This window comes from Eretmochelys imbricata, chromosome 1 (genome assembly GCF_965152235.1).
Source record: "Eretmochelys imbricata isolate rEreImb1 chromosome 1, rEreImb1.hap1, whole genome shotgun sequence".
NCBI classification, from domain to species: Eukaryota; Metazoa; Chordata; order Testudines; family Cheloniidae; genus Eretmochelys; species Eretmochelys imbricata.
In genome coordinates this window covers 121,572,000-121,585,206 of record NC_135572.1, presented here as the reverse complement: position 1 = coordinate 121,585,206, position 13,207 = coordinate 121,572,000, and the positions used below count along the sequence as shown (strand labels likewise).

The following is a 13,207-nucleotide window of genomic DNA, read 5'->3' as shown; positions in this document are numbered from 1 at the left end:
TCAGAGCTGGGCTCCCGGCCAGTGGCCGCCGCCCTCCAGCTGCCCAGCTCTGAAGGCAGCGCCGCCGCCAGCAGCAGGAAGGGTAGCAGTACCACAACCGCCCCCTATAATAACCTTGTGACCCCCCAACTCCTTTTTGGGTCAGGACCCCTCAAATTATAACACATTGAAATTTCAGATTTAAATAGCTGAAATCATGAAATTTACAATTTTAAAATCCTGTGGCCATGAAATTGACCAAAATGGACTGTGAATTTGGTAGGACCCTCCTGATGGGGTTCACTCACCACTACAGTGCCTCCTGCTGGCTGTCCCAGGGATTAGCTCTGCTAGCCGGTACGCCCTCTTCTGGTGCTATCTCGCCCACCGTCACTTCTGCTCCTGAACCCATATCGTTCCAAGGACCATGGCGTCCTCTCCAGGGCACAGCCCTTCAGCCACATCACACTCTATTCTCTCCCCTTCTGGCAGAACTGCAGACCACTGTCCAGCCACTTCCCTAAATGGCAACTGCAGCCAATTGTCTGGCCACTTCCTCAGTGGCGGGCAGGGGGTAGGTGGAGACCGAGGCCTGCCCACTACTCTGGGTCCTGGCCCAGAAACCCTGTAGATGGCTGTCACTTACTGCATGCCCTCCAACTCCTCAGTTCATTTCCCCATGGCCCCCAGCAACCTCTTCTCCCTTGCCTCAGGACCCCAGCCTGCAAATCCCTGCAGCCAACAAGAAGCCATCTTTAGCTTCCCCATCCCTCAGTTGCTGCTAGCAGCACTGCTCTGCCCAGGGTGCTAGCACTCCTTCCTCCTGCTAGGAGCCTGACCTTCCCTCCTCGAGCTCCAGGCAGCTACTGACCTTGCTATGCCCTGCAGCTCTTCTTATATGGATCTACCAGGCCCTGATTGGCTGCTCCTCACAGTCCCTCTCTAATTGGCTGTCTCCTGCACAGACTCCCTAGGGTCCTTTCTAATTGGCTGCCTGCTGCACAGCCTCCCTAGGGTTCTACTAACTCCTTATGGGCCAGTGTGGGGCAGATGCCCCATCACAAGGCCCAATCATGTAGTACATATTCATTCAAGTCAATGGATGTTTTTCATGAGTAAGAACAGGCCTGGGCCACTGATTACATGCAATCAGGTAACATTCCAGAATATTTTAGCTGAAAGTATGCTGGCTTGTAGACATTTCAAAATCCTCTAACAAGTTTGCTTTAGTACATTCATACAGGACCCAAAAGCAGTGAATATATTAGGCTTCATCAAGTAGATTTGCCAGTTGAATAAATTTACCTTACTAGCTAAAGAAATTAAGAACTATATTGTGCAACTCTTCCTCATGCTAGGGAGCTCCTACTCCCTCCAGTAATCCCACTGAAATCTATGAAATGTTGAAATGTATGTATGAAATCAATGGGAGTGCTTATGTGAGCAAGTGTTCACCAACACAAGCAAGGGTTGCACATTCTGGCTCTATGATATTAAGAAGCTTTTGGAGAAAACATATGAAGTGATCAACCAAAGCCACACATTTGAGGACTGGGTAGGCTAGCAACAAAGCCAGACAAAGTGTATCTCAAGAAAAATGATGTGGACACCACAAGTTGAGAGAAGCAAGCACTAACCGACCCCAATGGTGCCACAGGAGGCATCAGGCAGTGGCCTGCTTCGAGGAGAAACGCATTGCCCTTGAAGCTGAAAAGAGAGAGAAAAGGAAGGAAAAAGAAAGAACTTTCTCCAGCGGGCAGCTGACGCACCAGGAAATGTCTGCACCTATTGCGGGTGAATCTGTGGTTCCAGAATTGGACTCCTGAGTCATCTCAGGACACAGATGTAAATCTGTGGTAGAGATCATCCTTGAATCGAGGGATCACCAGTGATGATGAGGCTGGCATGGTTTTTAAAAGGAGGTACTTTTTCATGGTGTTACATATTTCTCCCGTATTACACAAGCGTGAATGGGCTAGAGAAAATATGCTGCACAATTATGAACAGGAAGTTCTCATACTACAGGCAAACAATCAGGAGTATCGAGTAATTTGTTTTTATACAAATGAAAAGACATTCAAAGTACTCAGGTATTAGAAACTATGTGGGAGGACTATAAACCTTTTAAATAAACCAACAGACCGCCTTCAGAAATCAAGCAATCAAGCAGTAAGTGTAACCTCATTACAGTAGGATGTATTCAGGCTATTATAAGTTATTCGTCTGTTTTTAACTATTAATGGAATTTACAACTATTCAAAAAATTTCTTTTGAGTTGCTGAGATGTTGAACTTATTTTAAAATCTGCCTTGAATAAGAACAATTAAGAAGTACTGAAGACTTTGAAAAATAACGGCGAAGAGCAATGAAGAGCACACTTGGAAAGTTTGAACATATAAATCAAAGGCTTTGTATGACCACCATTTTAAGATGCTAAGGGCCAGATTTAAAAAGACATTTAGGTGTCTAAAGATATAGATAGGCACCTAGTGGGATGTTCAAAAGTACCTAAGCAGATTGGGTGCCTAACTAATAAAGCAAACGTGGTACTGAACTTCAAAAAAGGAAAACAGAGTAATCCTGGGAACTAGTATTAGGTAAGTCTAACTTCAAACTTCAGTAAAATAATGGAACAAATATTAACCCCCTAACACATAACAGACACATGTGATCCATTCTTCATGAGGTAGCAAACAATTCCAGAATGAAAGGGTTAGAAAAAAATGTAAATATCTAGGGCCAGATTTTCAAAGGTATATAGGCACCTAAAGATACAGATAAGCACTTTTAAAAATCCCACTAGGTGCCTAGGAAATCAACAGGAGCTTAGGCCTTTAAAATCTAGTCTCTAGAGATTAATGGAACAATGCATTCATAGGACACAGCTCTGCAATCCTCACTCATGTTGATGAGTACTTACTCATGCAAGTAATCCCACTGGTTTAAACAGGAGCATTTGTCTAAGTGCTCATCAGTATGAGTGAGGGTTGCAAAGATGGGATCTGAATAAGCAGCACATATAGCACCAGACTATCAACTACTGTAAAATGCCAGATTACACCAGACAAGAATCTGGCCCATGAGAAAAACAATGATAACAGGCAAACTTGGGTTTTTATTATTTATTTAATTATTTAAATAGAGTTAAAATAAATAGTGAATGTATGGAATAAACTACATGCAGTATGTCTGGCATTTAGTAACATATTTGACACTGGCTCACAAATTTTTATTTGCAAAATTAATTCAAATTTTCTTGGCTATGATAAGCCCTATCATATACACTGAAAACTGACTGAACACCTGCAAACAAAGAGTAACAATACTCAACGATGTGTCAAGTTGTGGGAATGCATCCAAAGAAATCCTGTAGGTATCAGTGTAAGGACCAGTTTTATATAACATCTTTATTAACTGTATGAATATCAGAGGTTCTCCTACGCTTCCATCCATTCTGAGACACAAAGAGGTTTGCAAAAAATAAATAAATGGTAAAGCCAATGGTGCCATAAAAAGGGGACTCTGCAGCATGTTCCACCTCATGCCACCTAGAAGAATCTCCTTTGTGGGACTCAGGTGGCCAAGGCTCTGCAGATCTGGGTAAGGCATAGCCAGGATGGGCCAAGGTGATAGCCACTCTCCTCAGATTCATCCTTCTTTCAACCTGCAGGGAATTAGTAACAGAAGAGGCTAATGGGATCTCATGTTCATTTACCCTCTGCAAATTGGAATACTGGGGAGTTCAGAGACATATAACGGCAGGGAGCCAATCATGACGTGGCTTCTGAAGAAGCTGTGCTTCTACAAGGATGTTGAGAAACCTGGGCAGTACTGCAGTATCATGCTACTTCAGTACCAGCCAGATGTAGACAAACTGGATGGAATTGACACAAGAGCAACAAAAGATGAGTACTGATTTATGAGGAAAGTTTAGAAGAGCAACATACAAATAGCTTGACTTAATGATGACTGAGGAGTAAACATAATAAATATCGGGAGAGTCTAAGTAAATACCCAGGATGTAGAGAAATTTGCTTAAGACTGATACCAAGGGACATAACTAGTATAAATAGATAAAAATCAAGAAAACAATCTCATCCTGATGCTGAGATTAGCTAGTTTGTGGAATAGTCTCCCAATGAAAAAGGTGGAACATTGCAACATTTGAAACTAGACTGGACAAACCTCCAGAAAATATACTGCAGGGACCTTTCTGTAGTGGCAGGGGAATGGACTAAATGACCCAACAGGTCAGATCCATCTCTAATCGTTATGATTTTATGACTTGAATCAAATAATTCATTCCCCACTTCTTTACCTTCAGTTTCCTCTTTGTCACTAGGCAGTGAATTCTTTTCTTTGTTTTTTACTTCCTTCCTGGAAGTAAATAAAAGATCATCAGAGTCTGAAGTCTTCTCCCTGGGATGTGTTTTGCTCTCTACTTTCCCTTTTTTTTTCTTTTTTCCCCCATCTTCTTTCAATTTTTTCCCCTTTTCTTCTTCTTCTTCTGGAGATGAGTTCTGGATGGATTTCTCAGCCTGTACATTTGGGCTAGAAATCAGAAGAGAAGAGTTACTGATATACATTTGTGTGTGTAAATGTGGTATATCATGCTATTTCAAAACATTCATCTTTATTTTATTATTTTAACACTTTGTATGTCATCTTTCCCCACCTCCTACCTGTCACAGTGTTGATAAGAAAAAGACTCATTGTGCTGACAGTAGTCTTGTAAGGTGGCCAGAGTTCAAATGTTTTCTGACTCAACCTAACTTATCAGAAGTAACAAAAGAATTAATAAAGGCCAGCCCACACCAGAGCCATGGAAGCTTCCTATAGATTTTGCAACTATGCAGTACAGTAGCTGTCACATGCCTATCATATGAGAGTATTCTTCCAAGAAAGATCCTCTGGTCTCTGAGAATCTCAATTCTAAAAAATTTCCACCAGGAATTCACATCATGCTGTAGATACTCTCTTTACAACCTATCAAAGAGGCTCCTAAAGTTGGCCAACGCAATCAAGCAATATAAAGGAAAAAACTCCTTTAACTAAACTCAGTGCTCCCGGCGCTTCAGTTTGATATGGATAATTACACTTTGGGTAGGATTGTCTTATCACAATTATTTTATTATGTATTTCCATTGTGATAGTGCCTAAGGAGTTCAAACAGGAATCGGATACTAGTGTTCAGATACTACAAGGATGAGGGTCAGATAAGTACCTGAATAGAATTATACATTGATGAGGGCCTCAGTGTACTATATGCTGTACAAGCAAACAACACAAAGACAGTCCCTGCCCCAGCCAGACAGCCCAAAATCTAAGATTTAGACAAAATGATACAATACAATACTTGAATGGCCGTTGAACACATGCACTGCATTGTCCACCTTGATGCCAGGGGCTATAATAGAAATGTTGACACAATCTTTATTCAAGCAGTGAAAATGGCACAGCCAGCATTAGTACTGATTAATGTGCAGCTAATGAAACACAACTGTCTAATGATTTTTAATGCTCAGTTTTTCATAAAAGACGAAAACACTCATTGGATACCGTGTGCTAGACTACAAAAAGCAATGAACATAAAGTAATGTCATGGACAGTGCTGAATCTTTATGATTCAATCATTGAATTAAGTTAGTCAATGTTTGGCAGAGGACAGGATGCATATCTACATGATATAAAAGTAAAGTGTTAAATAAGATGGGAGAAATTGTTACACTTCCATGAAAACATTATTCCAATTACAAATATCTTAATGGAAAACAATAAAATACTGTAGCTGAGAGTGTTACTCGCAAAAGGGGAAAATTCTGCACTAATAACTGTGTTCGTCTGAGGCCACCGTCTCCCATCCTAGAAAACACAATTCTATGGAGATGTAAAGCTCCAGCTATCAAAGAGGCAGTGTTGCCTAGTGGATAGAGCACTAGGGACTAGGGCTCAGAAAACCTGGGTTCAATGCCCTATTCTGCTATTCATCTGCTGGGTGACCTGGACAAGTCTCCTCACTGCTATATGCCTCATTTTCCACATCTGTAAAATGGGGATTATGATACTGCTCTCTTTTGTAAATCACTTTGAGATCTACTGATGAAAAGCGCTGTATTAAGAGCTAGGTATTACATTACCAAGAAAAAGGAGGAAAAAACTCAACCACAAGAGACAGATCTAGCCAGGCTCCAACCTGTTCATAAAACAGACTAAAAATGCAGCAGAATTATGAATATGTATATAAAAATGTAGATTATTTAGGAGGGATGGACAGATGGGTAGCATGAAAGAAGAGGAAAGACAACAACAAATATTATTGCCAGCACATAATTTTCCCTTCTCTTCCCATCCTCATCTAAAAAGCAAAATTCAATACAGCACAGCAAACAGGAGTGGTGAGTAGCAAAAATATGGAGGTGCTTAGGAGTGGTTGTGGCTGGCTGGCTTGATGACTGAGACCAGCCAACTCAGAGTGAATGACTGAGTGGATGTGAAGGAGAGAAAGATGGAATTAATGATGTTTATGGGGAAAGACAAAACAGAATTCCATAAGAATCTTGAGTGGAATCCGTGATCTTCTTCATTTTATCCATGACAAACAACCAGCCTTAAGGGAGGCTGTCATAAATATAAAGGGAAGGGTAAACCCCTTTAAAATCCCTCCTGGCCAGAGGAAAACTCCTCTCACCTGTAAAGGGTTAAGAAGCTAAAGGTAACCTCGCTGGCACCTGACCAAAATGACCAATGAGGAGACAAGATACTTTCAAAAGCTGGGAGGAGGGAGAGAAACAAAGGGTCTCTGTCTGTCTGTATGCTGCTTTTGTCGGGGATAGAACAGGAATGGAGTCTTAGAACTTTTAGTAAGTAATCTAGCTAGGTATGTGTTAGATTATGATTTCTTTAAATGGCTGAGAAAAGAATTGTGCTGAATAGAATAACTATTTCTGTCTGTGTATCTTTTTTGTAACTTAAGGTTTTGCCTAGAGGGATTCTCTATGTTTTGAATCTAATTACCCTGTAAGGTATCTACCATCCTGATTTTACAGAGGGGGTTTCTTTACTTCTATTTACTCCTATTTCTATTAAAAGTCTTCTTGTAAGAAAACTGAATGCTTTTTCATTGTTCTCAGATCCAAGGGTTTGGGTCTGTGGTCACCTATGCAAATTGGTGAGGCTTTTTATCCAACATTTCCCTGGAAAGGGGAGGGGGGTGCAAGTGTTGGGAGGATTGTTCATTGTTCTTAAGATCCAAGGATCTGGGTCTGTAGTCACCTAGGCAAATTGGTGAGGCTTTTTACCAAACCTTGTCCAGGAAGTGGGGGGCAAGGTTTTGGGAAGTATTTGGGGGGAAAGACGTTTCCAAACAGCTCTTCCCCAGTAACCAGTATTTGTTTGGTGGTGGTAGCAGCCAATCCAAGGACAAAGGGTGGAATATTTTTTACCTTGGGGAAGTTTTGACCTAAGCTGGTAAAGATAAGCTTAGGAGGTTTTCATGCAGGTCCCCACATCTGTACCCTAGCATTCAGAGTGGGGGAGGAACCTTGACAGAGGCAGTGGGCTTAGTAGTTAGGACACTGGACTGGAACTCAGAAGACCTAGATTCTATTCTTGGCTCTGTCATTGGCCAGCTGGATGACTTTTAGAAAGTCACTTCACCTTTCTGTGCGAGTTTCCCCATCTGTAAATGGGGATAATTATATTAACCTCTTCTGTAAAGTGCTTTGACATCTATGAATGAAAAATGCTATACAAGAGTTAAGTGTTATTGATTACTATAACCATTGACTGTGGCCAATGGGAGCTGCAGGGGCAGCGCCTGTGGGCGGAGCAGCAGGAATATGTCGCTTCTTGTGGGGAGCCACCAAGGTGAGCACCGCTCAGATTCGGCACCACGAAATGCCGGTTTCTAGAGTTTTGCGGTTTATACAGTGCTGGAAAACACAGCTTTTACTGTATCATGTTCTTTATCAGCAACGTCATCGTGGCTTTGACCAGAGAGGAGATAAAGATGGAATCTTTGGGTTCTAGAACCCTATATAATATGAGGGATTGCTAAGTGAGTCTTTTCTTTGGGTGTTTCCCACTCCACCCTAAATAACTTCTTCAAAGGAGGAACGAAGGGGGATGACAAATTCTGTTCTGGTTTTGGGTGGGAAGTATTAACGCTTTGATTTATCTGGTTTCTCCTCTTTCTCTGGCTGGATTTTGTTGGGGGTCACCACTTTCCCCCAAACATATCTGAAACCATAAAAAAGAATGAATCTCTCCTGCTTCATTGATCAGGTTTATTATATTCCATAGGGATTTCATGTTCCCTCTTCTTTGGAGAGGGGAGAGTAGGAGCCACTGCCTCAACGCTTAAAGCCCAGAACAGGGTTTCTACCACACAACACACAGCCTGCTAATGAACTCTGAAATCTATCACTTCTCAGGGATACTTCAAATGGGTTCATGGCTCAGGCTATGTAAAGGCAAAACAGAAACCCAAATTTACCTAAAAGAAAAGGAGTACTTGTGGCACCTTAGAGACTAACAAATTTATCTGAGCATAAGCTTTCATGAGCTACAGCTCACTTCATCGGATTTACCTGGAAACCAATATAAGTTCATGTTCTTTTCAAACCAGCAAACATCAGTCGAGGTCTACATAAGTTCACCCTCTCCAAGCCATTCCCCAGACTTAAGTCCAATAAGACACTGAGTACTCTAAATACATTTCATAATTTGAAGCACAAGTTTATATCACAAAACACATCTTAAAATAAAAATCAGCCCCATCACTAGCACTATCTCCAATCCAACTTCCAGCATTTCCTTACTTAGAACTTCCTGTTAAAAAGAACCAAACTAGCACCTCCCACCAGTCCTTCCAAGACTGATACAGTGCAGCTCCATGCCAGTGAACAAAAGCATGAAGTAGACAGTTAACAACTTTCACATCCAAACACTTAGTGGCTCAGACACACTTGGTGATGTGTCCAGGACCACCCGACTTGGATGAACCCTGATCTAGTTTTAAAAGCTACTTGTAATTGTACTAGATATGGAAAATCTAAAGCAATAGTGAATACAAAATATGCTTCTCTGTCCCCCTATATTTTAGAATGCATATAACCAAAAGTTTACATATATCAGCTCAAGCATACTCACAGCAGGCAATCCACCATATGGGCCATTCTTATATAACGGCAGGAACAGGCATACTTTGTTTGGCTGATTTTAATAAGCCCACTTCGTATACAGTGTTTCTGCAATAACACAATCAAATTCAGCTTAGATCAGTGACTTCTAAACCTCAGAAGCAGCAGTTAAGAATAAAGGAACACATAAAGAAAACAGACATTTTGGTGCAACCATAAGCAGCATCTGAAAAACCAAGATGACAATTTCCTAATGGTAAGTACAATTTCTTTATAATACACAATGAGAAAAAAGATAAAATTACCATAATAATCTCCAACAAACAAAGGTAACAAAACACACTAAAAATAGTTTTATTTTATCCCATCAAAACCAATCCTTATTCTCCACATTTGCAGTAAGGAGCCTGTGAAAGCCAATAAATAGATTATGGAGAATAGAGTAATGTTTGATTTAAGGATAAATTATTCTACACTCTTCATCAGTTTGTCCATTATGTTGGCCCATTACCTGGCTCTAAAATTAGATTTGATTTTGGTCAGCTGGGAGGGTGAATGGAACAATGTGCTCTTTAGGCAGGCCAGTTATTTCTGCCTCATCAAAAACAGAATTATAATAATGCCATGGCAAACTTCATATCCTTTCACAGGATACTTACTTTCCTATTGTTGTACTTCAAAACTGTGTAGAGTTTATCATCTGCTTCAACTCTTTTTGGTGTTGCTATGACAACAGCAGGCATATAATAATCATTTCCTGTGTGTGTCCCAGTTCTGGCGAATACGTAGTCTCCTACCTGTGTACCAGAAAAGAGTTAGGTTGCAAGAGCTTCATAGCACACCAGTTTTAAATGACGGTTTTACTGTACAAAACAACATGCTAATCCATTCCAATGGCTTAAAATGGAACTCTAGAGGAAAATATAAAAGTACCAATCATGCCATGTGCTGACTACCCTCAATTCCCACTGGATTAGCACCTCACATCAGCATCCTATGGAAATGTCCTACAGAATTTCAGAGGGATCAAGTTAACAGGCTGCTAAAGAAATTATTCCAACCTTTTATTCCTTAGAATTTAATAGAGAATTATATTTTGTTTACATTTTTGAAACACCATATGGAATTCTATAACAGGGACATAATTTTAATTGAATTATATAAAATGATTTTTAAACCCTATAGAAAGATTATAATTTTCTATTAAATCTTACAGGACACTTCCAGAATTGGATTCTCCACACAGAAGACAGGGACATACTGTTAATATCAGCAGTATTTCCTTACATTATACAGGAAAGATTCAAGTCCCTGGTTTTAATTGTAACCAAGGCAAGGTAGACCATTGCTTTTTGTACCCATCATCCCTGTCTCTGCTAAAATAAGCCCGATTTGAAAGAAGAATTGTGATAATAGACAATTAGCTAGCTAACAAATACAGAAATGGAATATGATTTTTTTTTCATTATTGTTCTTTGGGGGTGGTAAAAGTTTTTGTTGTTGTTGTTGGATTAAGCACATACTATGAAAAATGAATGGCTAGAGCCTGCTGTATGTTATAGTGTGAGTAAAAGGCTCTGTTAGGTTCCAATGCTGTGAATGTAAATTAATTATGTGTATTGTTGGGAAACAGTAAGACCACTTATGCAGAGTGAACTGCCAAAAAATACTATTATAGAGGGAAAGAGCAAAGATTCTAAACTCTTATCACATATCATGTAATAACAAGTGACAACCACAAGAAATACTGGAAATAGCATGGAACCAAAGGAAATTTCACTATGAATGCAGAATCTTCTTTAACATTTACAAATTTATCCAAAATACAGAAATGACCAAACTATAACTTATCATCGTGCTCATATGTGAACGGCAGAACAAAGTTAGTGATGCACATATGCTGCCTTCAGAAGTAATAGTTTTTCACCTGCAGTGATGGACAAGGTATAGCACCCCCAACAGGTATAATGAACTTTATTGGTACAATCTGTGTCTCTCCATGGCTGAAGTCAACAAGAGCCTGGATGGAACTGATACTCTTTATCACAGTTCCTAAGATAAAAACATGAAAAATACAATATTAAAATTACATTTAGTATGTTTGCCAATATGCAAGAATGCTAAAAATCCTGTAGGCTGTAACATGTCCCCATATTTTCTGCAGTAGAATCTATAATGTTTGCACTAGGCACTGACAGTGTACATTGTACCTTACAAGATACAACAAAAAGAAAGTCACTGCCCTCGAAGAATTTATAATATAAAGCCTGAGTTCTGCAAAATAATTATGCAAAAAAGAAAAAAAAAATCAGGAAAACGACCTGGAGGTCATGTAAGAAACACAATGCAACTATCAAAACCTGCTGACAGCCATTCAACACAAAAAGAAAAAGTGGAACCAGCTACAACAACTTCACAACCCACTGAACTTAAATCCAGGATAAACCATGACACCCCAACATCATCAATATATCTAGAGTACCTTTTACCAGAGCTGAATTATCTCTACTCTCCAAGGAACTAAACTTCTGCCCCACCACAGAATCTGATACAATACTAACATATGGAGAACTTAAAGAATTCTTTCACTGACTCCACCACCCACAACCACCGCCTCCCCACCAAGTCATAAGAAAAAAGAATAATCTGACTGGACACCTCACAATAGATGAAACAACACACTTGACCATTACATTGATTGCTTTTGGGAAAAAAACAGACTCTGAAATCCACTACAGTCGCTCCACCACCAAGATGACAGCTATACAGTCCCTGAAGTCCAACCACCAGATAGCGATCAAACCAGCAGACAGAGTGGTGTCACTGTAGTTCTCAGCTGTGATGACTACATCAACAAAACCAACCGACACCACTTACTATAAATAACTCAAAGAAGATCCCACACCTCAATTCACCTCGGAATTAAGGATATCATCAAATCTTTGCCCAAATAACTCCAAAAGAAACTCTACAACCTCATCCCCCACAACTCCTCTTCCCGCCACTTCAGGACCTTCTACATCCTTCCCAAAACATACAAACAAGTGAACCCGGGCAGACCCATCATATCAGGCCATAGCACTCTTATTGAAGGAATATCAGGACTCATAGAAACCATCCTCAAATGACTCACCCACAAAGTGCCAGCTTCCTCCAGGACACAACAACTTCCTCCAGAAACTCTGTAACATTAACCACCTCCCTCAGAACACCACCCTTGCCACCTTAGATGTCACCTCCCTATACACCAACATCCTTCACAATGATGGCACTGATGCCTGCCTCAAATATTTACAAGATAATGGACAACACTCAGATATCCATCCCAAACACACACATCCATCCCAAACTCATCTATTTCATCCTCCTCAGCCATAGCAATTTTACTTTCAGCAACAAACACTTTGTCCAAACCATTGGTACAGCCATGGGTATTAGGATAGTTCCCCAACATTCCAACATCTTCACAGGACACCTTGATGAAGAGTTTCTGGACAAATGCACCACTAAAGCAATGATCTATCTGATACACATCTATGATATTTTCATCTTCTGGACAGACGACCTAAACTTCCTCATAGATTTCCATCACAACTTCAACAACCACCACCCACCCATCAATCTCTCTCTAGAACACTCCCGTACCAGCATCAACTTCATGGACACCATGATCACCTTCAACAACAGAACCCTACAGACTACTATATACAAGAAACCCATGGATCGTCATACCTACCTTCACAGGTCCAATAACCACCCCAAACACACCAAAAGATCTGTTATCTACAGTCAGGCCCTCAAATATCACAGAATATGCGCCAAGGAAAACGTCTTGGATACACACTTAACACACTTAAAACCACCTTCACCAAACAAGGACACTCCACCAGCTCCAATAAAAAAAAAACAACCTCTAACCACATACTCCTTGTTGACACTTACCACCCCACACTGGAATCCGTAAAGGATATCATGCAACAGTTACAACCCGTACTCAATGAGGACCACATCCTTAAAGAAATCTTTCACAAACCCCCTCTTCTGGACTTCAAACAAACCCCCAATCTCACAAAACTCATCATCAGAAG

General features: G+C 40.4%; 1 protein-coding gene across 1 annotated transcript in view; it reads right to left on the bottom strand.

Moving 5' to 3' along the window:
* VWA3B (von Willebrand factor A domain containing 3B) overlaps positions 1–13,207 on the bottom strand; it is a 124,445-nt gene that overhangs the window by 12,939 nt on the left and 98,299 nt on the right. The window contains exons 24-27 of the mRNA XM_077810832.1: positions 11,047–11,171; positions 9,779–9,916; positions 9,130–9,227; positions 4,298–4,530 (exon numbers count right to left, since the gene is read on the bottom strand). Of these exons, the coding sequence (XP_077666958.1) occupies positions 4,298–4,530; positions 9,130–9,227; positions 9,779–9,916; positions 11,047–11,171 (594 nt within the window). The remainder of the gene's footprint in view (positions 1–4,297; positions 4,531–9,129; positions 9,228–9,778; positions 9,917–11,046; positions 11,172–13,207) is intronic.